The sequence below is a fragment of the Arthrobotrys flagrans genome, assembly GCF_004000055.1.
Source record: "Arthrobotrys flagrans strain CBS H-5679 chromosome Unknown unitig_3, whole genome shotgun sequence".
Lineage (NCBI taxonomy): Eukaryota > Fungi > Ascomycota > Orbiliomycetes > Orbiliales > Orbiliaceae > Arthrobotrys > Arthrobotrys flagrans.
This window is the reverse complement of record NW_027137547.1, coordinates 1,255,597-1,280,395: the sequence shown is the minus strand read 5'-3', so window position 1 is coordinate 1,280,395 and position 24,799 is coordinate 1,255,597. Positions and strand designations below refer to the sequence as shown.

At 47.3% G+C, this 24,799-nt stretch overlaps 8 protein-coding genes across 9 annotated transcripts; 2 read left to right on the top strand and 6 right to left on the bottom strand.

Moving 5' to 3' along the window:
• Nucleotides 1-718: 718 nt before the first annotated feature.
• Nucleotides 719-1,790, bottom strand: DFL_001753 (uncharacterized protein; the record flags this gene model as incomplete). Its single annotated transcript, XM_067630422.1, has 3 exons — nucleotides 719-948; nucleotides 1,043-1,289; nucleotides 1,350-1,790. The coding sequence occupies 3 exons, from the start codon at nucleotides 1,788-1,790 to the stop codon at nucleotides 719-721; spliced, it is 918 nt and encodes a 305-aa protein (XP_067493067.1).
• A 2,297-nt stretch (nucleotides 1,791-4,087) lies between these two features.
• DFL_001752 (uncharacterized protein) lies at nucleotides 4,088-6,019 on the bottom strand (the record flags this gene model as incomplete). Its single annotated transcript, XM_067630421.1, has 5 exons — nucleotides 4,088-5,127; nucleotides 5,181-5,378; nucleotides 5,439-5,461; nucleotides 5,543-5,618; nucleotides 5,689-6,019. 5 exons carry the CDS (start codon nucleotides 6,017-6,019, stop codon nucleotides 4,088-4,090), a joined length of 1,668 nt encoding a protein of 555 aa, XP_067493066.1.
• A 554-nt stretch (nucleotides 6,020-6,573) lies between these two features.
• DFL_001751 (uncharacterized protein) lies at nucleotides 6,574-7,386 on the top strand (the record flags this gene model as incomplete). Its single annotated transcript, XM_067630420.1, has 1 exon — nucleotides 6,574-7,386. One exon carries the CDS (start codon nucleotides 6,574-6,576, stop codon nucleotides 7,384-7,386), a length of 813 nt encoding a protein of 270 aa, XP_067493065.1.
• A 74-nt stretch (nucleotides 7,387-7,460) lies between these two features.
• On the bottom strand, nucleotides 7,461-9,255 carry DFL_001750 (uncharacterized protein; the record flags this gene model as incomplete). 2 transcript variants are annotated; one of them, XM_067630419.1, is made up of 7 exons in its annotated part: nucleotides 7,461-8,020; nucleotides 8,071-8,158; nucleotides 8,209-8,570; nucleotides 8,637-8,702; nucleotides 8,770-8,786; nucleotides 8,840-9,155; nucleotides 9,225-9,255. In XM_067630419.1, the coding sequence occupies 7 exons, from the start codon at nucleotides 9,253-9,255 to the stop codon at nucleotides 7,461-7,463; spliced, it is 1,440 nt and encodes a 479-aa protein (XP_067493064.1). The 2 variants fall into 2 exon arrangements, with proteins under 2 accessions (XP_067493064.1, XP_067493063.1); XM_067630418.1 differs by having other exon boundaries at nucleotides 8,637-8,709; nucleotides 8,770-9,155.
• A 341-nt stretch (nucleotides 9,256-9,596) lies between these two features.
• DFL_001749 (uncharacterized protein) lies at nucleotides 9,597-12,610 on the bottom strand (the record flags this gene model as incomplete). Its single annotated transcript, XM_067630416.1, has 2 exons — nucleotides 9,597-11,207; nucleotides 11,258-12,610. 2 exons carry the CDS (start codon nucleotides 12,608-12,610, stop codon nucleotides 9,597-9,599), a joined length of 2,964 nt encoding a protein of 987 aa, XP_067493062.1.
• A 719-nt stretch (nucleotides 12,611-13,329) lies between these two features.
• DFL_001748 (uncharacterized protein) lies at nucleotides 13,330-15,588 on the bottom strand (the record flags this gene model as incomplete). Its single annotated transcript, XM_067630415.1, has 1 exon — nucleotides 13,330-15,588. The coding sequence occupies one exon, from the start codon at nucleotides 15,586-15,588 to the stop codon at nucleotides 13,330-13,332; it is 2,259 nt and encodes a 752-aa protein (XP_067493061.1).
• Nucleotides 15,589-16,044: 456 nt separating this feature from the next.
• Nucleotides 16,045-22,258, top strand: DFL_001747 (uncharacterized protein; the record flags this gene model as incomplete). The annotated part of the gene is made up of 15 exons (XM_067630414.1): nucleotides 16,045-16,059; nucleotides 16,216-16,317; nucleotides 16,380-16,416; nucleotides 16,481-16,640; nucleotides 16,705-16,730; nucleotides 16,791-16,896; nucleotides 16,967-17,157; nucleotides 17,227-17,339; nucleotides 17,398-17,481; nucleotides 17,532-17,557; nucleotides 17,631-17,782; nucleotides 17,851-18,143; nucleotides 18,239-18,348; nucleotides 18,743-20,920; nucleotides 20,986-22,258. The coding sequence occupies 15 exons, from the start codon at nucleotides 16,045-16,047 to the stop codon at nucleotides 22,256-22,258; spliced, it is 4,866 nt and encodes a 1,621-aa protein (XP_067493060.1).
• A 256-nt stretch (nucleotides 22,259-22,514) lies between these two features.
• Nucleotides 22,515-24,121, bottom strand: DFL_001746 (uncharacterized protein; the record flags this gene model as incomplete). Its single annotated transcript, XM_067630413.1, has 2 exons — nucleotides 22,515-23,916; nucleotides 23,997-24,121. The coding sequence occupies 2 exons, from the start codon at nucleotides 24,119-24,121 to the stop codon at nucleotides 22,515-22,517; spliced, it is 1,527 nt and encodes a 508-aa protein (XP_067493059.1).
• Between the last annotated feature and the right edge of the window lie 678 nt (nucleotides 24,122-24,799).

Genomic DNA, 24,799 nt, shown 5'->3' with positions numbered 1-24,799 from the left:
CCACCTTCATCCTCGTAGGGCTATTCCAAGTTCAACCTTGGAATCATAGGCATCAATACCCAAGTAGTCTTTTTTTGGTTGACAAAAAAAAAAAACTAATCCTGAATCCCGGGGGGGTCGAAATCTCCTTCTTGTTCTGTTCCGTGGTTGAAGCAAATGCAATGTCACCCCGCCTATAATGTCGCATCTACGGGCAGTGCTGTACAGCATTCAGTTCACCTTCCGTATAGTTGAATTCTACGGAATATTCCACGCCGTTTAGTCCCACTATTACATAATTCACATTTTTAAGCTACCAGAGAACGCCCGTCGGCCGTTCTACCTGTGATGGGAAGGAAAGAAATCCAGGACCCCGAAAAGGGTACGTGGTAATAGGATAAATTACTATATTAGTCGTAGCAGCAGAGAAAATTTCTTTTCTCAGAGTATCATGAACGCCCTTGAAAAACACTTTTTTGCCCTTATGATGCAATCGCTTGCTTCTTTTCCTTCCCTTTTAAAAGACCCAAGAACCTGGGTCCCCGAGAGGAAAGATCTATATCCCGAAATTGTGGAGAAGTAAATGGAAAAAATCGAGAGAAGAAAAACCCAGCAACTCCCACGCTCCCCCCACGCGATCTTCGGTCAACGGCCGTTCAAAAATAAATCGTCCCATCTTTTTCGCACTAATACCGTTATCTCCCAAAATTACCAAATACGGCCTCGAGGAATACCGCTGCTAGTAGCATTTATCGAGAATGCCGTATGGTCGGGTGGGGAGGGTATTAGCTCGCTCGGCCATGACTTGGTTGACAGCAGAGCCGCAGAGGAAGACGTAGTCTGCCGCGTCCGTGCGATATCCGAAAGGCGATTTGGCGATGTAGAGGACTCTCTTGAGTACACTCTCTTGCTTTACCAAATCAAAGAGAACCCCGCAGCCTCGGGACATCAGAAAGTCGATCCATTTAGCTAATCGTAGAAAGCGCGTTAGAGCTGTTTCCGAGGCCGGTATATATCTTTTAAGAATCGGCAAAATATGCAGGGTGGCGGCAATTAAACTTACTGTCGGATGGCCCACCTCCAGGAGTCGAGAAACATCTGATCCCGACTTTTTCAGCCCAGGCCTGAGCGACGTGCTCTTCGCTCTCCGGGATAGAGTCCCGAAGGAGCCTCCAAAGGAAGAGAATTAGCTCTCGGATGTATTGGAGCTCACTCGCGGTATTGAAGCACCAGGATTCAACGAGGGATTTCTGGTCCGCTCGTGATCTAGGGCTGTCAGCAAAAACTGCGCAGAAGATCCAGAATCGTGTCTGTCAAAAAAAAAAAAAAGTAAGCTAATTATTCTTCGAGGTTTAGAAAAAACTACTTACAGCTGCCTGACAAAACTTGTCAATCTCGGTACAGGTGAGATCTTCGTTCCTAGCCTTACTCTTCTGTTCTCTTCGAATCTCCAGAAACCTATCCTGTAGGTACTGGATCGCAGCTTGGTTGGCCTGAAGTTGCTCGATTTCTTTCCAAGTGAGGTCCGAAGGTCCTATCCGGGTCTTGGTCGGATGGAGCACATTCGTGACCATATATCTGGCAAGACGGAAAGCATCTTGGTGGCCCTTTGGGCGAGTGCAGGCGTACTCGCGGGCGTAAACCCGTTTTTTGATACTTTCTTGTCGGTAGAGAAAGAGATTGCGAAATCGGTGATTAACACTCGATAACGAGGCGACCGTTTCCCAAGAGCCTAGCTCCGGGTATATCAAGAGGATGATATCGTCCGAGAGGACGCCCATGCCTTGTGGGTTGAAGGTCAATGCAGGCATGATGGTACGATTTTGTGAATGCCGTGAGATAGATTTTGTTTTTTGATGAGAGGAGTTAAGGATGGAGATAATAATATATCGATCAGAGCTGGGCAAGATGTCTTCAGCTTAGATCGTCAAGGGGTAGTATAGCTTGGAATTCGCACAAGCTGTTCGAGCCTCTTTGTGACTTTAGTTCGCAGTGGGCCCAATCGCATACAACTGAGGATGGGTCAGGGCTGGAACAAATGATACAACAGCCGTATGGGAGAGATGGAGGGAGAGGGGAATATTAAAGATATGTAGCTTAGGTAGGTTCATGAAATAACAATACGAAGGATTAAAAACGAAAGACTGTACGGAAAGCGCCCGTTATAGAATATACATCATAGACGCGCAAAGTCTAGAAAAGAAAAAGAAAAGGAGGACATGGTAGTTCCGTTTAGCATTGCATCGGCGGAAGGGTGGTTTTCGGTTGCAAGTGTCTTTGGGGGCAGACTTTGGGCTGGTGCGATGGGGAAAATCAAAAGAAGAAAGAGCGAGAGAGAGCAAGTTTATATCGAAGCCATGAACTCGAGGATATCGTTTATTCATGTGAGGTAGGGGATGCGATGCAGGTGGGCGCCTTTCACCTTGCAACTTTCGGTGCCTCCACAGCAGGTCAGCAAGCTACAAGCATTCCTGTGCGGAAAAAGCAAGACCAGCAGGCTGGTTGGTCTCGGTCCCCTGTTCGTCCAATGCAATGCAGCATCGGTGAGGTGCCAGCGGGGGTTAGCTTCCCTGTTGTGATGTTGGAGAAAGCCAAAAGTCAACCAGCACGTAGAGGTACATGTACCGTACGGAGTCTGTTTGGAATTGCTTGCTTCGTGGCGATTGAGTAATAAAGACAGCTAAACGGTTGCGTAGACAGACACCTCTGCCACGGCTACGTAGAGTATTTGAGGTTCAAGTCACCTGGACTTGACTCGATTGGTGCTGTTTAACGTTTTCTGGAGGTAAGGATGTCAGTGTACGACCTCGTATAGTTGTTATCGGGCTCAAATGCATCAATTGGTCAATTTCCCGCGCACAGAGGGTTAACTATCACTTTCGCCTTGAATTCACATTTCATTTCTTTCTTTCTTTTTTTTTTTTTGGCAGGATTGCAATATTGATGGGGCCGGAGTATCTGATATTTCAGCCCGGCCCACGCCCTCAGAAAGTTCGAAATCCGGGCCGCACAGGGCTCGAGGGTACGAAATATTTCTCTCGCCCACCGAAATTTCAAGTGCGCTTCCACTTGCCAAACATGGAATCCCTATGCTGTACGGACTGTATGCGTAGACGACTGTCCTCGTCGGATCGAGGATATTAAGTACGCATAGAAGCTTGTTGCGCGATCGGAGATGCCCTTAATAACTAATACCATGCCAAGCTGGAGCCCCAAGTTTCTACAACGTAATCGATTGAGCTCTTTGATGCGGCCGACTGTGAGGTTTTACCAGCATTTATATATCAATCGACCCCAGATCCAATATATTGAGAGTTCTGCGGAGTTTCATTGCATTGGCATCCCGGCTAGCGTGGGCTTCAACAGATTATCTTGATAATCAAAGACCCTGCTAAAACCGCTGGGGATATCACAGAGATCCATTTGTGAAAGCTCCTCCTCGTTAGTGCCATGTCTGAGCAGCAGCTGACGGGTGGGGAAATTTTATGCAGAGTCTTTTCTGGGGCGTGTTAATTCCCTCAGTGGTGACGCAGGTACCGTATGGGGTACCATTGTTGAAAAAAATTTCGTGATTTCAGCTAGGATACCTGTGATTTCGAAATTTCTCTCGCGACGGAACTTTAGGCTCAAAATTTGGAAAGTGTAAATTGTAGACGGTAAAAGAATTCCATAAAGCTGTTTCAGGTAGTAGGGGAATACAATTCAAAAAAAAAAATTTTCTTCAGCAAAATAACGTTGGGTCAGATTTGCGAAAAATGGCATTTGCTTGTTACCTCGACGGATGTCCGTGATACCGATCTAGACCACAAATATGTAGCCCATTCGAATCACCATTGGTATCCGTCACCCCTCAAAATTACGTAGCGGACAGCCGCCTTCGGTTAGTACCCGCGAACCCTTCGAGAAAAAAAAATTTTTTTTTTTCTTTTAGACGAGCCAGCAAAGTGGGGATTGTGTCGTAAACCTTCAGTAAATATCGCCTCTCGGACCCCGAGGATTAGTTTTGGGATGCACAGTGATGCACAGGCCCTGCTGTGCATTGGCCCTTCGAGTTCTTGCATGATAGCTGCATCGATGATGCCTTGAATACTATCGCAAACTGGCCGGATCACGGCAAGAAACCCCTCGTCAGATTTCTCCCCGTTTCGCCAGATATAGCATCGAGCTTAACGGCTTTTAACATCAGTTCCACTTTGTTGTCAGGGAACTCTAGTATCTGCAGTTTCCAGAGACCTTTCTTCACGGTCCAGATGTCTGCGGTGCCCGCGGATTCGAGGCTCATTCTTCGCCTTTTCAAAGGTCTTGCAAGTGGACCTTGCAGCATAGGGTTCTCAAATTCAAGATGCGTATTCTCAGATGGGGGACAACCCCACGCTCTCCCGTCAAGCAAAACATCGGCATCTTCGTCCACTATAACGCGCATGGCAATATCAGCTGCCGGTGTGAACGGCTGACCCAGAAGAGCGGGTACAAGTCGTCTCGTAGCTGCCGTCGAAGCGGACGAGATCTTGCCGAATATCAACTTGGCAACCGCTGCAACCCTCTTCTTGGTATCTTCCCTAAATGTGGCAGACATGGTCACCGAGCTCACAATGACGTGCTCATTACCAATTTCGAGAACCAATTCTCGGCCCGTGTCATCATTGAACGGGCGTGCGTATGTCACAAATCCCAGCATTTTGTCAGAGCTATCCAATGCAAAGTTTAGCCCCGATGGTTTGATATCCTCAATCCTTATGGTAATTTCTTCCCTCTCGCGGGTGGAATTATAAGATATCGTATGAGCAATCAACTTCTGCTCCAACCCACGGAGATGATAATACCTGCAATCTCGCAGCAAGGCAGCCCTGTGTGTATCGTTTCTGATCTCCACGGGATATCCTCTAAGGAGATGAAGTAGTTCCGAAAAGACATCTCCGGATCTATTGGGGACTTCGGGCGGTGTTATCGAAGGTGGGCGGAGCAATCCTTCTCGCTTCAAACCAGGAAATATTTCATCCGGAGACGAGAAGAAGACGGCGAACCCTAGAGTGAAATAGTTTGGTGAGTCTCCAGGGGCTGAGAAGAGGTCTCTTGGGATCTGGAAAGACCGAGATCCAATTGCCATAAAGATCTCGGACTCGAATAAGCGAGATATAAGCTTGGGAACTGTGTGATATTAGCGAACATTCGGAACCTTTAGAGTCGGGATGCGTACATACGTTGGAATAACTGCGCGTCAGCGAAGAGATACGCGAAATGCTCCGGACTGCGTATCGGAACATAATATCCTTGGAGATGCCTGACAATATCTCGGAATATTTCGGGATCTCTATCAATATGCAGGGCCCTTATGGGTTCATTCGGTCCCCGCGCTTCTTGCAGCTGTTTGCCGAAATACGAAGAGAAGTATGAGGGAGCTATTGTACCTCATTAGCATCAAGCGCGAATGCCTGTTTACTGAGGAAGACGGGACTTGCCATCCGATGATATAGAAGCTCCACTATGAATCAGATTCTCTATTTTAATAACGTAATTTTAGGCGCGATTCGCAGGAGCGACTAAGAAGGATAAACCCACTCACCTCAGAGAAAACATCTGGCATCCTACTTGAATATTGAAGACCTTGTCGTGAGGTAGTATGTGAGGTATCCGGTTCACTATGAAAGCCATCCCGCGTTAACGTCACTGGTTTATTCAACAACAGAATTCCGGCGCATTGGTCCATACTGCCATGGAGAGACACGTCGGCGGCAGGCCTCGACCCAGATCCCGACCCAGATCCCGACCCGCTTCTTGGGATATTATTACTTTGCTGCGAGCTACTTTGCTTTAACTCTAACTTTGATATATCTGCTTTATTATCATCCTCGAAGGGTATCGTATTGAACTGGAACTCATTCACGACGCCTTCCGGCTCGTTTGAGGCTGCATTCATCAGATTGTCGTTTAGCGACTCGAAGCCGAACTGGCCTGGTGTTAATGCTGAATAGCTTGGTGTGAAACCGAAACCGGATGTGTGAGGCGAACTTTGATCTGAAGAAGCACCGTTAAAAGACATTTTCTGGTGAAGGTGACGGTGACAAAGATGTCACTGGAAAAATTCGAGTATAATCTAAATTTTTGATATTTGTGACGTCGCGATAATGACTAGCAAAATTTCTTTTGATCCAGAGTATGGACGAGACGAATTTATATAAGCGTCTCAAGGCCACTGCCTTTTGTCTTTGTCGCGACTTGGTCAGCTTGGAAAGCAGGCGCCAGGACCCACAATTGATATGAGTAAGCAATGACAGAACCGGGATCTGAAGCAATGGCAGCGGCAGCGTCGACCGAGATGAGTAAGTATGCACCTTGCAGGTGACCGGAATATCTGTATTAAGTAAAAACCCGAGGCTGTCAGAAGTCAGTAGTCCAAGTGAGGAGGGTTTTCGGGGAAAGAATGATTACTATTCGATCTGAACAGAACTGTTCTAAGTCGGTTATGGGGGTGGACACTGCCAAGGCCTGGTTGATATCACCACCCAAAAATCCACAGCTTCGTTTGTTCGTTCGATCTGTGTGCTTGACATCCCACTTCCAATATCAATTCCAATTCCACTGTAATACGTCGCAATGGCCTCCAGTCGCCCTCGAATAGAAGAAGTCGCCGACGAAGATGACATCGACATCGATAACATGGACTTCGATCCGGCCGACTACGATCCTCGAGCTCCCATAATCCGCCCCGCGGACATCCCCTCTACAGCTTCCTCAGCAGCTGCTCTGCGGCGACCTCCACCCCAACAGCAACAACCATCGAGCCAACCCGAACTGGGAATAACATCCGGGTTCAACCAAACAAAATACATCAACAAGTCCGACATGGAAGGAAAATTCCGGAAATACCAATGCGTCTATCCAATCTACTTCGATGCCGCCAAATCCAAGGCGGAGGGTCGTCGTGTGGGCAAGAAGAATGCCGTTCCCAATCCTCTGGCGCGAGAAATTGTAGCTGCGTTGAACTCGCAGGGATTTCAGACGATATTCGAACCTACAAAGTCACACCCGAAGGACTGGGCGAATCCTGGGAGGGTACGAGTACTGTTGAAGGAGGACGGGGAACCGGTGCACCCTACGGTCAAGAACAAGAGGCAAATGTTTGACCTGGTAGCCAAATGGCTACAGGACCACCCGACCCTGCCTGAGACTCCGTTGTTATTACGGTTTCATGGAATGCCCCATCCCGACAAACCCCCTCCGGCTCCGGCTGTGCCCAAGGGTTGGAAGATCAACGAGATACTGCCATTGCACTCCCCGGCATTGTCCGGCGGCGGCGTTAGTGACAATATCTTTAAAGAAATGATGGGTGAAATGGGTGGAGCTGGTGGCGATAGAAGCGGAACCCCGCCGCCGAAAGAGAAGAAGGACAAGAAGAAAAAGAAGTGATCTCTGTATATCGCCTTTAGCGCTTGCGTTTAAAAGTACATACATGATATGTTAAATGAATATTTTTCAAGATATCATTCTTCAATGACCAGCTGTACCTCCGTCAATGTCATAATATTGTACCGTTCCTTATCCCCAACAATGAAACGAATGGGTTCTGTTGCCACCCTAGCCCTCCCCTCCCCTATATTTGTACCATCAAATACACCTTTTACAGTATCATCTGTCTCAATTATCTTCTTGTCAACCCATCTCAACCATAAATTCGACGCTAGGAGAGCTCTTGAAACCTGTATGGTCTTTGGATAATCCCAGTCTCGACTCCAGAGATACACGGACGGCATGTTTGTAGTATTGATACTGTTAGGATCAGCCCCACAAACCACTGCCAAAAGGTCCCCTCGACTCGGATGCCACCGGACCGCTTTGACCGGTGACAGCTGTACAAGGATAGCCAACGGTGTTAGACTCTCTAGAGACCATATCCAGACCGAATTCGGCATTCTTTCATCTTTGGTCGCCACGAGTGTCCCATCGGCGCAAAATGAGATGACTGAGACTCCAATCTTCGGCGCTGGATCTGAGGCCGGTGATTCCACCGTTGGAAGGCTCACCGGGGGCGTGATCAGAGTATCTATCGCGATTCAGTCACAGGTTACATATATCTCATATTGATACACTTACAGTGGCGCTCTCCATGAACAGACAGTTCCTCGGACCAAACATCTGTTGCCATGGTCTTAATCTCAATCGTATGTCTCATTTCGACCACCTACCCCATTAATACCTTTTACACGTCGCCACAATTAGGACCGGACTTACTTTGTTGAACAAAAAGTTGTTCAAGAAGATTACACTCCCATCGTAACCACCGAGCACTAGGAAATCACCGTCACTACTCCATTCCAAGGTTCTCAATCCCAAACCGACGCAAGGTTGCTCATGTGTCCGGAACATATGTCCATTAGCAGTATAGAGCAGGACCCTGTAGCCTGCGCTTGCTGACTCCAGTATAGCAATCCAACGGCCGTTTGGAGACCATTTCAGAGCTTGGGCGTCAATTGTTGGCAGCTCGATTGACTTTATTGGTGCATATGACTCTGGAGAGTAGAGATTTAGCATATCATGGGCTACGGGGCGAGTTAGTAGTGCGAAGTGATTGGTTCCGGGACGGTATCCGAATCCTTTTATGATCATAGGTTGGTCAGTGGCCGGCTGTTAACCAGATTTTGTTCGTGCTTGTTATTCACCTTTAGCCCCAACTTTTGGATGCTGTAAGTCGACATGAAAGTTGGCTTTCAGTGACCATATTGTAACTTTCAACTGCCGGCCTTGTTATCACCTCTCCTCCTAAATAATCTGATATGTAAGCTGTCCACTTACCCCGAACTCTGACAGGACTAGAATTTCATCCGAGTTAGCAGCAAAATCGACATATTTGATTCCTCCAAACCCCGGGTTCAAAGTCGCTTTCCAATCTTCATTATGCGCGTCAAAGATTTCAATGACCTGGTCGTCGGCTACTAGGATTCTCGAATGTGATGTTATTGGCGCATGTACATTGAAATCCTCTCCATCCCCTTCAACTACTGGAGGGGATGGGGGCGGCGAGGACCATTTCAAAAAGTTGATTGTTGTGGACAGCTCGCTCGAGAGCTGTGTCGTCCGTTTTATCTCCCCTGCAGAATCTTGGAGGACGAGACGAGACTCTTGAATTGATGCAATTAGGGAGCCGTCTGGTGAGGGATATGACCCTTGCGTGAACGAAGCTATTGATCCACAAAATTTAATTAGTTAGATGCCGGATTTACGGAAAACCAATTTTTGCACTTACATACACTTGAAGATTGGTGATACTTCTTCCTCCATGTTCTTTCCGAAGCTATATCATGGTTTAATGGTGGAAGACGCGTGTGGAACAAAGAGCATGCATGGGTACTTTCTTAGACGAAATATACAACAGGCAACTCAGTTGGCGCATATCACTTTGGATCTTTATGGCATCCAACTCCGTTAGATTGATACTCTATGTACATACAAGCAATGCGTCTATGTTTAATCTATAATACAGTGTTTGGTTGTGATTCAGAATCCGTTTGCACCGTTGCTTTTGTTACGGTTATGTCAGTATTACTAGGAATGGTTGAGTGTCGGTATTCGTAGACACCTCTGTTGCACTTTATGGCTCGTCTGCCGATGCTACATCGATCCTAATTGCCATTTTGTGGAGGCCCTCGCCTCTGCAGCTTCTTCGCCAACTTATCTTGTTGTCGTTTACTCGTGGGCTGCGGTGGTGTTGCACCCTCTTTCTTCTTCCCCTTGCTTTTATCCTGTGATTGACCCTTCGAGGGGCTCTCACCTGCTTCTACCGCTTCACCATCTAGCTTCTCTTCTTGTTTGAAGAGTTCTTCCAGTGCTGGGATAAAGTTTTCCAGCTTCCAAAAGTCCTTTACTTTCACACGCATCATGTCGAATGCAAACCCGATGTGCATTGAATTTTCATCATCCGGTTTAGAAACAACAGGTCCGTCGTGTCGTTTTTCGGAGATTTTAATATCTTTAGGCCGGGCGATGTAAGCCGATTCCTTCCCTTCAGGGGCTTCCATGAATGGGTCACAAAGTGGATCATCGCTATTAGGAGACTGTCGGCGAATGTTGGGTAACTTTGGATAGCGTTGGCTGAAATGAGTGAGCAAGAGATTCTTCGCACCCATATCCTTTCCTGCTTGAATAGCTTCGGACGTCGTACAATGTCTCTTCGCTAGTGCCTCATCCTTTAGCTCATCGTCGAACGTCGCCTCATGAAGAAGAACCGTGCAGTCTTTTCCAATCTCTACAAATCCGTTTGTAGGTCTGGTATCTCCGGAGTATGCTAATTTGAACCCAACCGGTTGCTTGAATGTAAATGCAACAGTGAAAGATCCTCGGCAATGAACGGCGCGAGATGTTTCGACTTTCTCGAGTGGGAGGGCGGATATCATCTCTTCTATGCGCTGGAAATCTTCCCGTTTCTTACTATCGGGATGTTGCTGTGAGGGAATGAGAAGAGAATCACACGATACGAAGTTGATGTTTCGCAACCCATAGTTTTCGATTTGGGTGTATTCCTCTAGGAAGTTAAGGAACTTGGAAGGCGCGATTAGATAGAGCTTGGATGCGTCCTCGCCGGCTCCTACCATCCTGAGAAACCAAGCTTTTAAAACAGCTATGGTGCCAAGATGGTGATCCGCATGCAAATGGCTGATATAGAGGATCTTCATATCCTTCAAGAACTGGGCCATTTTTTCTTCCCCGTAGGACCTGCGGAGCTGGTTGAGAGTGCTTTCACCACAGTCGAGAAGGATGTTACCGAATCCTGGAACAGTAACCGCCGTAGCCGATACGTTTCGGTATTTACTTGGCATGGAACTTCCAGTACCGAGGGTAACAAGTTCGACTTCATCTGCTGCGGAAGGTGTAGAGTCCCTCTGGGCTGCCTCTTTTGCGATTTTCTCGTGAGCGGCTTTAGCGGCCCTCCAGTACCTCCCATCACCAAATTTAGTCTTCGCGTCTACCTGGACTGTTCTATAGTCGAATCTAGGACGTAGTTTAGCGAGCTGGACCCCCTGGGTCGGATGTACATCAATCAGCAGGGAGTCTCTAGCCCTGATTATTCGATCCTCATCCGTCGGTTCTGGCTCGAGGACATCAGAGAGATGGGGATAACCAGGGCAAGGGAGTGGAAAGTTTTCATTGCCTAGAAGATTCAATCTTGTGGCTTGTGCCGCCGAGTCTTTCAGGGACATATCTTGGAATGGAGAAGTTGGCGAGTTTATCATGTGCTACAACCGTCAGATTATGTGATATTCACGGGGAAAGTGTCTGGACTTACTTGGCCACCGAGGGTGTCAATGTAACTCAAAAGCCTCTTATCCTTCTCGATATTAGGACCGACGGCCCATACCCACAATGAAACGGCGCTGTTTTCCTTGTTGTTCTCCCTTTCTTCTTTCCAAGCATTGATTTCTTCGATTGTTGATTCCAAGAAGCTCTCATCCGGGATATCCAAGAAGGCGATGCCGTTGATTGGGCGAGGGGGGTCTAGACATTGACTGCTGTGGATTATCGTCCCATCCTCCAATGTGACTGATCCACCATCGGTAAGAATTCTGAAGTCTGGTCCGGGCTTTACGCCGAGCTTCTTCGCAATATCCGGTCGAAACCTGCCTCGAACTTGGGCGATGCTGATCATATAAGATAACGCAGAGGTGCCCGGGATGGTTCCGGGCAATGACCTGGTATATGTAGCGGGCCATGGGCGTCGCAAAGGCCGGGAAGCTGAAAACTCCGGTACAGGTTTTGCCGGTTCCGAGGCTTCCAAAATATCGTCCCAGGAAGGTTCTTCATCGCCTTTTGTCTGCTCGGAGTCCAATTTTAACCTCTTGGGTGGCGACTCGCCCTCGATATCGATATTGTGATTCTTGTTCGGAAGCCCGCTAGACTCTGCCTTTTCATTGCGCGTCCGCTCTTCGTCTTCCTTAAGTCTTGTCATTAACGAGATGACATAGTCCTCGTCGTCCTTTCCGACCTTTAGTGACCCCGGTTGGCCGTTCCACATAGCATCGACGATATTCTTCAACTGTTCGCGGCTGCCTAGGTCGATGTCCTCGATATCCCGTAGTCGATTCTCTTCAGCCGTTCTTGCTGGACTTCCTCCTTGTCTTGGGAACGCTCTGAGCGGCCTCACAGTGACGAACTCGTCTCTGAATATAACATTTCCTTCTACGAAATCGTATTCATGAAAATGAATTCCGCTGTTCTCTCTGAAGACAAAGTTCCTTGTGGTAGCCATGGTGCTCAGTATATTCTTCCCTCCGTGGATCGTAAGGCCCTTGGGTTCAGGCGGTGGAGGGTAGGGATTGATCATGGAACCATCAGGGTTCGCCACCGCGTACTTTGCTTGCTTCTTCTCAAGCTGCTGTTGTCTTTCTAGATCCCGAATAGCTTTGGCATCCCCCATCGTCAATAACAATCCAGTAAGGCCCCCTGTGGTAGACCATTCCGTCTTCCCAGAAAGAAATATCTCGCTAATTCGGCTCATTTTGACTGTGTTCTGGCCCAGCATCCGTTGAGTGCCTTCGGCAACTTGACCAAAGACGTATCGCTTCTCGTCGAAGTGAAGCATCAGCAACGTGCTATTATTGTCCCTTGAAGGGACGGTGACGAGCTCGACATACGACTTCATCTTGAAAGTTTTAGATGTCGAAAACAGGCGATTGCGTAAGTTTGGTTGTGTAGATAGATTGAGGTACCAGTTTGGCGTAAACTTGAAGGTGGTAGCTCCGATGCTACCGTTGAGAGAAAGTCTTTGCAGGAGCAAGGTAGTGTACACAGCTCGTGTGCGGTGGGCGCATGGAGCCAATGTGACTGGGAGGAACAGCTGTTGCGTTCCTCAGAGATGACCAGAGAAACAAAGAAATTTGGACGGAGAAAAGATCGATCTGGGTGGTTGTAAATTTAGAACAGGTAGAAGGAAATCTATGCCACAAAGCGTGGATATCCCACCATAGTCCCCTCCCTCGGACTACAAAGTCGAGATTGGAGATATAAAACAGTACATCGGATGGATCTCGAACTTCGAGCGGTGAAGAAAATTTTATAGACAATTCACTGCAAGGTGTCGCATGCTACCAACAACGCATTAGTATGTCGGAATCCTGTTCCCACATCCCAATCCAAATTGCGAACCTAATATAATTGATGGCTTCCTACCCGCCCTCGGGGGAAAATAGGCTCTGTGGAAGGTGTATTGTTTTACGGTCGGGCACTGTCATCATATTATACAAAGGGTATCGTATTGGCAGCAATTATTAGCTAAAGTTTCTATGTACAATGCGGTTTAATGGATTAGGACCCGAGGCCACATCTCTCCATGAAAATCTTTTATATACAAAGCTCCGACCCTTAATGTCGATATGTGCCCTTACCGTATGCATCTCGCTGTGCGGTGAGTACGATCTCCTTCAACTTTCTTACGATGTATCTTAGCTCCCTGTTAGAGAGAATATCAATCCCCTTCACCTTCATCCCAGCCAAGATATCACTTGCAGTTTGATAATCCTGCATGTCCATGAGGCTTTTCAACACCCAAATATACGTTGGGAGGCTGACCCGCTTTCTCATTCTCTCCATTTCGTCGAGATACTCCAACATCTGAGTTTTCATTCCAACATTGGCGTATGCCATGATGGTTGCGCTATAGACAACCTCATCAGGAGCGACGTTGTTGCGCCTCATTGTCCTCCAAACTTCCTCTATAGCCTCTATGTTCTTCTTTCGAGCGTAGTGATTGATAAATATGGCAGAAGTAATGGCGGATGTCCTCCAGGACTCGTTGGGCATGAGAGATAGGACGTATTGCGCACCCTTTAAGTCCCCGAACCGATTCAACATGGCGTGGATGACAGTATTGTAGAACTGGATATTCGGTTTGATGCCTGCTGTTTGCATTTCCTCCAAAATAGTCTGTAGAAACTTAAGATCTGGAGGTGTGGGGCTGTGGTTATACATGCCGCGTAAAATAACACCGTATGTAATGATATCCGCGGGGACACGATTCTTATGCATGCTGCCTAAAGTCTCAAGAACCCCCTCCAATTCACCCAACTTTGACCGAGAATCCAGGACTAAGTTATACGTAGCTGTGTCGAGTGAAACTCCATTGTTTGTACCCCATTGGATCAGACCGAAGGCGTCTTTATGAAACCCTGCGCTTATTAATCCTTCAACTGCAACATTGATCGTTACTGTTGTTATCGGGACTTGGCTGTCGACCATATACTGCAAGCATAGTTTTGCCGACTCGGGCTGCTTAAGGAGGAAGAGCATCTGCATCCGAATTGTCCAGCACACCGTATCAGGAACTATACCTTCGGACTCCATCCTTTCCCAGCTTTGTTGAAATAGTTTGATATCTTTGGCTTTGGCACAGCCGTCCAACCAGGCGCACCAGACTTTCGCGGTTGGGATAGCACCTGAGTTTAACATTTCTCTCCAAAGAAGATCGCCGTTTTCTCGACTGCCACATTGCATGAATGCGTTGATGAAGTTGATGTAGTAGTTCCTGGGTTTGGGCTCCGGGATTTCTTGTTTTGCTTCCTCATATATATTGGTGACTTCTTGGAGGTCTTTATTTGCGGCTGCGATGAAAAGCCTATCAAAGATAGATGCATAGCGGGCAAGGTATTGACCGGAGTATGGCCGAAATTCTTGGAGGGTCGCCAAAGTCGACTCAACTATCTTGGGGTCAATGCCATATTCCGTAAGAATGTTTCCAGCCTCGGGGTTTGAAGGCAGCAGAGCAGAGAAATCCTCGCCATTCGGTGCAAGAAACTGCATTAGGTCCGTGAAGTTTGTGGGAGTCATCATTAGCCGTCGGGAGTATATGAACGCTGTCAACGCTGCCACGGCCGGATAATAATGGGCTGGAACCGGTGGTGCCTGTGAGACGTTTGGCCAGTCACCTAATGGTGTTTCCCCAGCAGATCGAGACCTAATGGTTTTCTCTTTTGGTGCGCCGCTTCCAAAGGTTAAGGGACTGTCTTTTTGGCATTCTAGGCGATAATTCCACAAATCTACCGCATCATCGTAGAATTCAGTTCGAATGTATTCAAACATTACTTCGGCCCACAGTTTGTCATCATTGATTCCATTCGACACCAGCATCCGGAGAGCTTCGGCGAGTGAAGGGAGACCTTCGAGTTTTCGGTGATGGTCGATCAGGGCTCCGATTAACTGTCGAGGGAAATGGTGCTTTAGGAGCATTACTCTGATAGCGACCGAACGTGGAACATCGTATTTGCCTAAAAGTCCTTCGAAACTGCGGTAGACATCCCGAACAAGGCTTGAATCCCTAGACAACTTCATTGATAATTTGTCGACATCATCACGGGCAGCGTCGCTAGTGTTTTCGTTGTAGAACGATGGCCCTCTGCGGTAAGGTGCATTGGAGTCCGGATATCTCAGAGGGATGTTTTTTCTCCTATTTGGCTTAGGTTTCGGTGTACCCAAGTTTCTGTTAAGAGAAAAGGATTTCGGTTCCTTTAGGATAGCATCGTTAATATCGGCCGTATGAACGGACCTGCAGGTCGTTCTCGAGACGGCAAGAATTCGAGCGGCTGTTGACTGCCGACAGCTGGCACAAACATATACCAGTCGTTGCATGAAAGCACTGAGCTTCAATGTCGAGGAGGTGGTGTGTATGAGATGTCGAACGTTGGTTTCAATGCAATGCAAAGGTGATAAAATTATATCGTACCGTGCAGCAATCCATATAATTTTTTATTGGGTTGAGGCCGCATGCCAAGAACGGGCCCCACCACGCCGCGCTGGATACTTGCTTAGCTTAGCTGTCCCGGCCACAGGCACAAACCCGAGGTCCACGACTGGGCCAAGCTGGTAGTAACGGCAAGCTATTAAGATTTGCGCCCAGTTGAGTAGCATTGGCTGGAGCTCCAGCGGTCAATGACGATGCGCTCTGCAATAAGCTCGGCCTGCAAGGTCCCGGGTGAACTGCTGGCTACTTAAGTACCTATCTAGTGCTATATATGAGAATGAAGTGACTTACTTCCCGGACAAGTCCCTCAAAAAAAACCCTCCCCTATCCTAAATTTCGACACAATGACGACATTACAGGTATGCTAACCGTTTGGTTCAACGTTGATGTTGTGAATTGGAAGGGGTTTATGGGATCTAGGAGCTAGGCCGCGGCCAAAATCTAGTACCTGCAGCACCTGTCCATGACACAACCGAATGTATATGGGTTAACATTCGCGACTGATGTTCACATAGCCTAAACCACCGTATACTCCAGAGCAACTGAAGGAGCTTTATCCTTCGAATTTGGTGCTGGAACAGGTCCAAGTGATATTTCGACATGGGGAGCGGACACCTGTACGGCAGCCACCGGACAGCATATCATATATATCCTAGCACAATGCGCTGACGTTCATTAGGTCAATTCGCGATTTCAGGCGACCGGCTTACCAATCTGTAAATCTCCCGGGTTACTATCTTGAAAGACTGTAGCTTTGTGTTAACGGTTTTACGATAATAGATTGGCCATATTGCAATGCTGTCCGCCACTTTCGAGCCGCATTTCAAGACGAAAACGGTGTCTGGTCGCATCTACCATACGAAAGGAAGTTAGAGGCCTACGGCCAGATAGGTCATCCTAAATCTATCCTTGGGCCGCAAGGGAAGGCCGAGAACTTTTGGTATGCTGGACAGAATCCCTTTAACGACATTGGTCCTATACATAGTATACTAAATGGTATTTAGTCTAGCTGGGGAATTGACGGATAGAGGTTCTGCCCCTGGAGTTGCAGATGAATTTGTACGAAATCTATGCTAAACGAGATAAAAAGGCAGAGAAACCACTTTGGCTCTAGGTCAACGATTACGTCGTCTCTATATCGACCAGTTAGGATTTCTCCCAAATGAACTCCGTGATCTCGGCGATATATATCTTAGGTACCGACGGCGAAACTATTTAAATTTCGAAGCGTCTCGATTGATAACTAATACTTTCGGGTTCAATTAGGGCTACACCCGTCCCACGGGCCGGAGAGTCGCTCCACCAAGTCTATACTGGCATGTTCCCACCGTCGACTGTATCTGCGGCTGCAGGCACACCTCAAATCTGGATCCGCAATGTCGCGGATGAGAATTTGATGCCAAATGAAACAGTGTGCAGACGGTATCGGCAGCTCCAAAACGCATTCGGACTTGCGGGTAAGTATTCCTTAATATCATACTATAAAATAACGCTTGTCCCATTAACATATCATAATTTTATCGTAGCCTCTCAAAAGTGGAATGACACTGAAGAGTTGAAATATGTCACCGAGAGGATTGGCAAATATGTCGCTGACGGAGTTGTCAAAGTTGATGGGACCCCTAGATTATCAGGCATTGTAGTTCTCCCTCCGCTCTGTCATTTTTTATCTGGGAGCCTCAACTGATTTCAAATAGATGGATACCATAGCCAGCACGCATGCACACGGTCCCTTGACCAAACTTCCCTCGGAATTCTATGATGAAGGGCTTTGGAGAAGGGTGAGTTGTTTTCAATGTTCTAATAATACCATCCGCTGACTAGAATATAGGCGGAGACGGCTGTTGTAGAGGAATGGTACGTCGTTTGGGATAGCTGATAACTTACAAGTCCTAATAAGATACTAAATATCTTCTTATGAATATGGCAGGTTTCTTGGATATGAGAAATCCCTTGAGGTTCGACGACTCGGTGTTGGAAGTTTGTTGGGAGATGTCCGGGATCGTATGCTGGAGAAGTCACTAAGCTCTCATAATAGCAAAAAGGAGATTCCTGTCAAACTAGCTTTGATGGGCTGTCACGGTAAGATAGAGCAATAAGTTCAATCGGTATTTGGAAGGTAGACTGACTAACAATATAAAACTGCCTAGATACTACTGTGGGTGGGGTACTCGCTGCACTCGGTGCCTTTGACTGGAGATGGCCACCGTACACTTCGTCAGTTGCCATTGAATTGTTCTCCTCAGCCGATAAGCAGCACCAAAGCAAGCCTTCCATCTTGACTTCTTGGCTCCAGAAGTTTGGACTCAAATCGACCAGCGTTGATCCGAATTTGCTGAAGGGGTGGTATGTTAGAATGAGATACAACGACACTCCCGTCCAGATCCGTTATTGCAAGGCTGCAGGAAGACATCTTGAGGGAAATACACAATTTTGTACTTTGGTAGGTTAACATGATTCAAAATCTTGGTCTAAATCCTAGGCTATATAACGTTTATATTGTAGTAGAATTAGCTGACAAGAATGAAATTCAAATAGGAGGCCTTCAAAGAAGTAGTTGACAAGATTACGCCGCACGACTGGAAGACTGAATGCCAGCCCCTGGTTGGAGAGAACAAAGATGCTCTTCCTCCGGTGCAGATAGCCGAGTAGTTCTGGATTAAATTGCAATTTCGAGATATCGATAAATGGCATGTTTAAAACGTTCAAAAACCCTTATAGGAGGGATCAAGTATCATTTTGTTGCATGTTGGATAAAAATGTGTTGCGTAGACGTTTGTTTCTGCCGCGACTGCCGTTTTCGGCCGGCGCAAAATTATCAAAGACGACTCAAAATTCTGTAGCAGAGCATCCACTTGCCGTTGTAAAACCGATATCACGGAAGCCTCATTATTTCTTCTAGTCCACCTGCGAATTCCGGCCTCGAGTAAATACCATTCTAACGGGCGGGCAGTAATAGTCTAACGACCAGTCAAATTAGCCAGCCGAATTACCCTATATTGCATTGTATTGTCCTCCAAGTTAATGCTCCGGATTGACTAGCTTTCTTCAAACCAGAGCCTCTCCCACAACCTTCACCATTCCTTCTACTCGTTACCTCCCCTTCCTCGGACGTCGCCACCGTCTGATCTCAAATGTGGCTACTTCGCGACAGCTTTACGCACTGTCAAGACGAGCCGGAGTGGTCCAGATTGCTGGCATCGTTCCTACAGTCAGGCTGCTAGCGGGCCCCGGTCCTTCTCAACCATCACTGTCGTACACGCTTCCTGCACGGCGTCTGATGGAAAACAACCAATCACCTCCATTCCATCATCCCTACGGCGCGCCGCCTCCTCATCCCCACCCTCCTCTTCATTCTTCCTTTCCGTACCCGAGCGACCATAATTCCGGGTACTTGCCGTATACCGCGAGCCAGCATCCTTCCGTTTACCATCACGAATCTCAGACGCTATCGTCCTTACCTCACCTTACACCGACATATCCCGTTCCCATTTCACCAATCACCCCAAGTTCGCTAACTGCACCTCTGTATCAAACTCAGATATCCCAACTAACATCCCGGATTCTTCCTACGAACTCTTTACAAACCCGAAACACGTCATCCTGGAAATCTCCTCCTCCTCACGAGAACTCATTGAGTACTAGACTGATCTCTCAGTCCCCTCCTCCAGTCACAGCATTGGCGCCAACTACTTCCCTCCCTCCAAAACCCAAAAAAGCCAAAACTGCGGCTCGTATAGCGCGTGAAATGGCTAGGAAACTCAAACACAGGGAACGGAGGCGACTTGGCAGGCGAGAACGTCGGATTGCTTCTAAGAAAGGCGACGGCGAAGGCGAGGAGCAAATGATGGGTTCTGCTTCTGATGAAGGTTTAGAAAACGGAAGTGAGAGTGGTGAGCTTGACAGTGGCTCGCCCCAAGCAGGTCATTCCGATGAGTTCATAACTGGGAAAAAGCACAGTTTGGATGGCACTGGTTCAGATGACGGATATACTCCCAAGTCATCGGCAGCCTCTATCAAAGGTGGTGACCGATCATCCCTTGAGCCGGAAAGATTTGTAAAAGAGCTTTCGAACGGTTCAAGGCGCTCATCATTGATGGCTTCTGAGGCTGAAGGCGGAGCCGTCATTTCTAGCCGTGCTGATAGACTAGGCTTCGATGATACTAATGATCCCGACCAAGATGTCAATAATAGAGGCTCGATTAGTCCAGTCTCCCATCCGCCTCCTGGTCCCCGTTTCCAACCACCTTCCGGCCCACGCAACCAAGAGACTTATCAATTTGGAAGAGGAGACAGAGGGGCGGGTAGGACCCGCCGCGACGAAGAAACTTTCAACTTTCATTCAGATAGTCGAGGAATTCATTTCCCCCAAACAGAACCCGGTTTTCGTGAAAGGAGGTTCCGAGATAATGACCGCCGATTCGGCGACAGAAGAGGGTTCCATAGTGATGCCTCACGCCGTCATTATGACCGTGATCGTGAACGACCTGCCTGGGGCCCTACCCCTGCTCACGAACGCCCAATTCTGCACGTGGGAAGAGCTGCAACTCCAGAGCAGTACCCTGCTATGGTTGCCGCAAAACGCCAGAGAATGGATGAAGGGGAAACTGAGATGGATCTCGATAGCCAGAGTGACTCTTCGATTGCTGACAAAGCCATTATTCTACCATCGGCGGTGCCAGAGGATAACCAAGATGCTGCACCAATGGAATCGGAGAAAACCCTAGAAGGTAATGGAGCTGCCGAAGTAGGAAAGACTCTAACCGGTGATGCCAATGACGGCAAGGCTGGGAAAAAGTTGGACGTTATCTCCATGATTCGGCAAGCAAAGAAGGAACTACTTGGGAACCGCAGGGACAATGCTGCAGAAGCTGGTGATTTTATTTCTCTATCAGGCCTTGATGATGAGTCTAGAACTACTACACTTGACAGCAATATACCCACGGGCCCAAGGGCTGGAAATACTAGGAATTACGATCACAGAGCCACGGCCCGCCCAATTGATCGAGGAGTCCCCCCTGGCACAACCACTCCATCTGCACCTCTGCCCCCACCTCCGGGGCTTGGAGGGCCACCGCCTGGGCTTGGACTTAGTTCTAACACACCTAGAAAGCGAACTTTCTCTGAAATGGAGTCACCGCCCATTATTCTCAAACAATTCCCGTGGCTCAAACCAAATAGTGCCACAGATCATTCAAATAGCCTCTACACCTCTGTTTGGTAAGTCTCATACCCTTTGTTGCACTGGTTATAGTCAGTAACTTACGAAAGCGGCCGCAACATAGGCTGCACAAAGAAATCGTTGACTTCCATGATTACATCAAACCCCAACAATATGAGCATATTGTCCGCCACGATCTTGTGCGGCGACTCAGGGAGCTCATCCAATCACGTTTTGATGATGCTGATATTCAGGCATTTGGGTCCTTCGCCGCTGAGATCTATCTCCCGACCTCTGACATGGATATCGTTCTACTTTCCCGGCAATATCTGGAAACATCGAAGCCTAAATATGACTCTGTGAATGAAATCAGAAAGCTCGCTAGGATACTACGAAATTCAGACCTTCCACAGCCAGGCACACTCGTTCCGATTCTTTCCGCAAAAGTTCCCATTATCAAGTACAAAGATCGGCTGACAGGTCTGAGTGTCGATATCTCGTTCGAAAACCCCAGTGGCTTGATCGCCATCCGTACTTTTAACCAATGGAGACAGGTTTTCCCAGAGATGCCCAAGCTAGCACTGCTGTTGAAACAATATTTAGCCATTCGAGGGATCAATGAACCTTTCAACGGTGGTCTTGGGTCGTTTTCTCTCATTTGCATGATTGTCAGCATGCTGCAACTGATGCCCGAAGCCTCTTCCGGGAACTGGCATGAAGGAGAAAATGTCGCGTTAGGTCGTGCTCTCATGGAGTTTTTGGATCTTTATGGATCTAAATTTAACACCGAGACCACAGGCATTAAGGTTCGACAGCCAGGATACTTCAAAAAATCCAAAAGACGTGAATTTTTCAATCCGGGTAAACCCTACCTTCTAGCTATTGAAGACCCCAATGACCCCACCAACAATATCTCGAAGGCTTCTTATAGAATCCTCGATATTCAAAAGCACTTTCTCGAAACATACCACCGACTCAGCAGCAGGATGAATGAATTGCACGATATGCCATTTGATCTTAGGAAATACGAGAGTATCCTCGCCCCTGTGGTGGGCGGGTTTGACTACGCCCTCATAATCAAGCAAAGGAAAATTATGCAACAGGTTTTCTTAAGTCGCAATTTGGGAACGCCCGAGGAGCTAAGGAGGCTAGGTGGAGTGACATCGCCTGATGGAGAAGAATCCCCGTTGCCAGTCCCGTCCTGGAGCACTACCTTGACGTCCACAGGTGACAGTCCTAGTGCGAAGGCTTTGAAGAAGCAAAGACGCGCAGCAAAGGTTAAGAGCCGGTCAGATCAGCCCAACGCTTCATCAAATGCCCCTGATGGTATAGCGGGCAAGAAGAAAAAGGAAAAGAAAGAGAAGAAAGGGAAGAATAAAGGCAAGCAAGCGGCCTAAATTTTTTTGAATGTGGACTTCTCTATTACACTATTGGTCTGCTCTTTTTCCGTTTTATGACGCCCCATCGCATTCTAGCCCTTGTAATACATTTTCTTATTGTAAAATATTAGGATACTCTCTCGTCGTTGCAAAAACTCCAAGGGCATGAATGGAAACCGCTACTGAACACTATCACAAGCTCGAGGCTAACAATATGACAAAATCAAACTCTTCTCATACCGGTTAAGCTCCAGGAAACCAACTCAGATTTTTGTTAATCATACGCCGATAATTGAAGCGGGAGGTAAATGATCCCAGAATCTTCATCTTCGCCCGGTCCAGAAGTTCTAGACAATTTTCGTATCCCAGGAAATACCGTCATAAACTGGAAATTAGAATGACGTGAATGGACATTTATATGGTAAAACTCTTTCTCTGGGTGTGTATCGATATCCCGCGGCAACTTGTCCCAATTATCCCGTGAGAACCCATATTGGATCTCATACGGCAACTTATGGAGTTCCGTTGCAAGTTTCAGGGCATATCCCGTGATCCTTCTCAAACGCTCTGCTTCCTTTTTTTCCTGATATTTAACCCAGAGTACTCTAGTATCCCTAAACAGTTCTTTGGACTTCAGCTCGACCATCAAGTCATCGGACAAAGGCTCAGGCAATGTCGAACGAAGCTCTTGGATTGTTCTATTGCGCCAACGGCTGCGAACGCTATGGTCCGGAAATACTGTCTGGATGGTAGAAAATGCATCCTGCAGCTGGCGATTGTGGCGGAAGACCGGATCAATGATTATGTTCTCGACCAAATAGAAGGATATATACTTCTGCGCAATGGCTCGGAGAACCTTTCTGTTCTTCCCGCCCCTCAAATGTTTCTGCCACTCTGTGCCTTCGAAATTTAGAATATCTCTGATCTTGGTTGGAACTTTTGACGGCGAGAACGGAGATGTGAATTTGGATTGGAGAAATTCGCGAACGAAATCTCGAATCATTTTGTTGAGATTTATAAACCCGTTTTCGAAGAATACGTCGTCTTTGACTATAGTTGTTTCCAAGCTATTGGATCCTACTTCTCCGATTCTGGAACATAGTTCATCTACTTGCGCTCGAAGCGTAGCGTTTTCTTCTTCTAGTATGATATTTTCTTTCTCAAGTTCAGCAATGCGGTCTTGTGGCCCGGACTTTTCTGGTGCTTTGCCTGGGGATGGAGATTTTGGAACACTTCGATATTCTGATTGTTGGCAGCTATCTTCCTGATCTCGATGGTGCTTTGGAGGGTGTATAGAATCGCTGGTTTGAATTTTTGTACTACCATCCTGGGCTTCAGCAGTTTGTTCAGAGTGGCTCACGAACCCATATCGGACGGGATTTATTTTCGTCAACCTCCTCGAGGTGAAAGTAGCAGAAGGGGCGATCGAAAGTTCGCCCGAATTGAGAATATCTGTTGCCGGCGGGGTAGACGCTTTCTGCGGAGAAACTCGGTCCTTTACTTTCAATACAGGTCTCACTTCACGGCTCCGAGAGCGTGAGGATCTAGATGCTTGTATCTGTTGAAGTTTTGGCGTCCCACTAGCATATCTGTAAGACCGGCGGGCTTTATAGGTTTTTACCACCTTTCTCTTGCCTCCTCGAGCTGCCTTCCTGCGGATCGGAGCAAGTTCAGCGCTAGCTGGTTGGTCAGTAATATGTAGCAGATCGTAGAGTCTGCAGGTTATATCAAATACCAGCTTTAAATTTTGACTTACAGCGTTTCAACATATACATTGCCTTCGCTAGATACATTGCTTGACACATCGGCCTCATTGGGATCTGGTTCGTAGGAACTCTCTGATCCTATTCTACGCCGTTTTAGGGGGGGTAGTAGCGGCATCTCGGCGGATATAATTTTGAGATCTGTGGTTTCCATAATTATTTAAGATATATTGTTAGTATCGATGGCCTTGCAATCTCATAATAATGTTGTATGCACCGGGATGAAAAGCATATTCGAATTAACGTGGTAGGGTCTATCAATTTAGCGATGGGGGCCATACCCAAAGCTGTATGTACCTTTAACTGCAATATCAATTGCAATCCAATTTCGCCACTGGTAACCACTAGCCTCTAGGCTCTCCGGGATACACCAACGATATCGATAAGGTGGTGCTGGGGTGAATTTAAACGTTTGTGCTACAAAATGTAGTCTAGGGGCCTTCAAATGTAAATTTCAATTCGTGGCCTTTGCGTCAACCCAGCCAGCAGCCAGACTCCTCCAAGCTTGGAGCTCTAAAGTGTATGCGTATGTTTATGTGTGCATGTGCCTTCCCTTCCCCACTTTATAGGGCCTGAACATTGTGCCCCAATGTTTAAATACATTAACGATGTGTCTATCATGTAGGCTAGTGACGCATGTATGAATTATGCATGGTACTAGTTCGCTATATCCAGCTAACTATCGTGCCAGGAGTTGATAACATTGTCAACGGTGTTATATTATATTGACCATACATGTAATTACCAGCATGCCATGCTCGGTGAAAGTAGCACCATAAATCCCTCAAACATTATT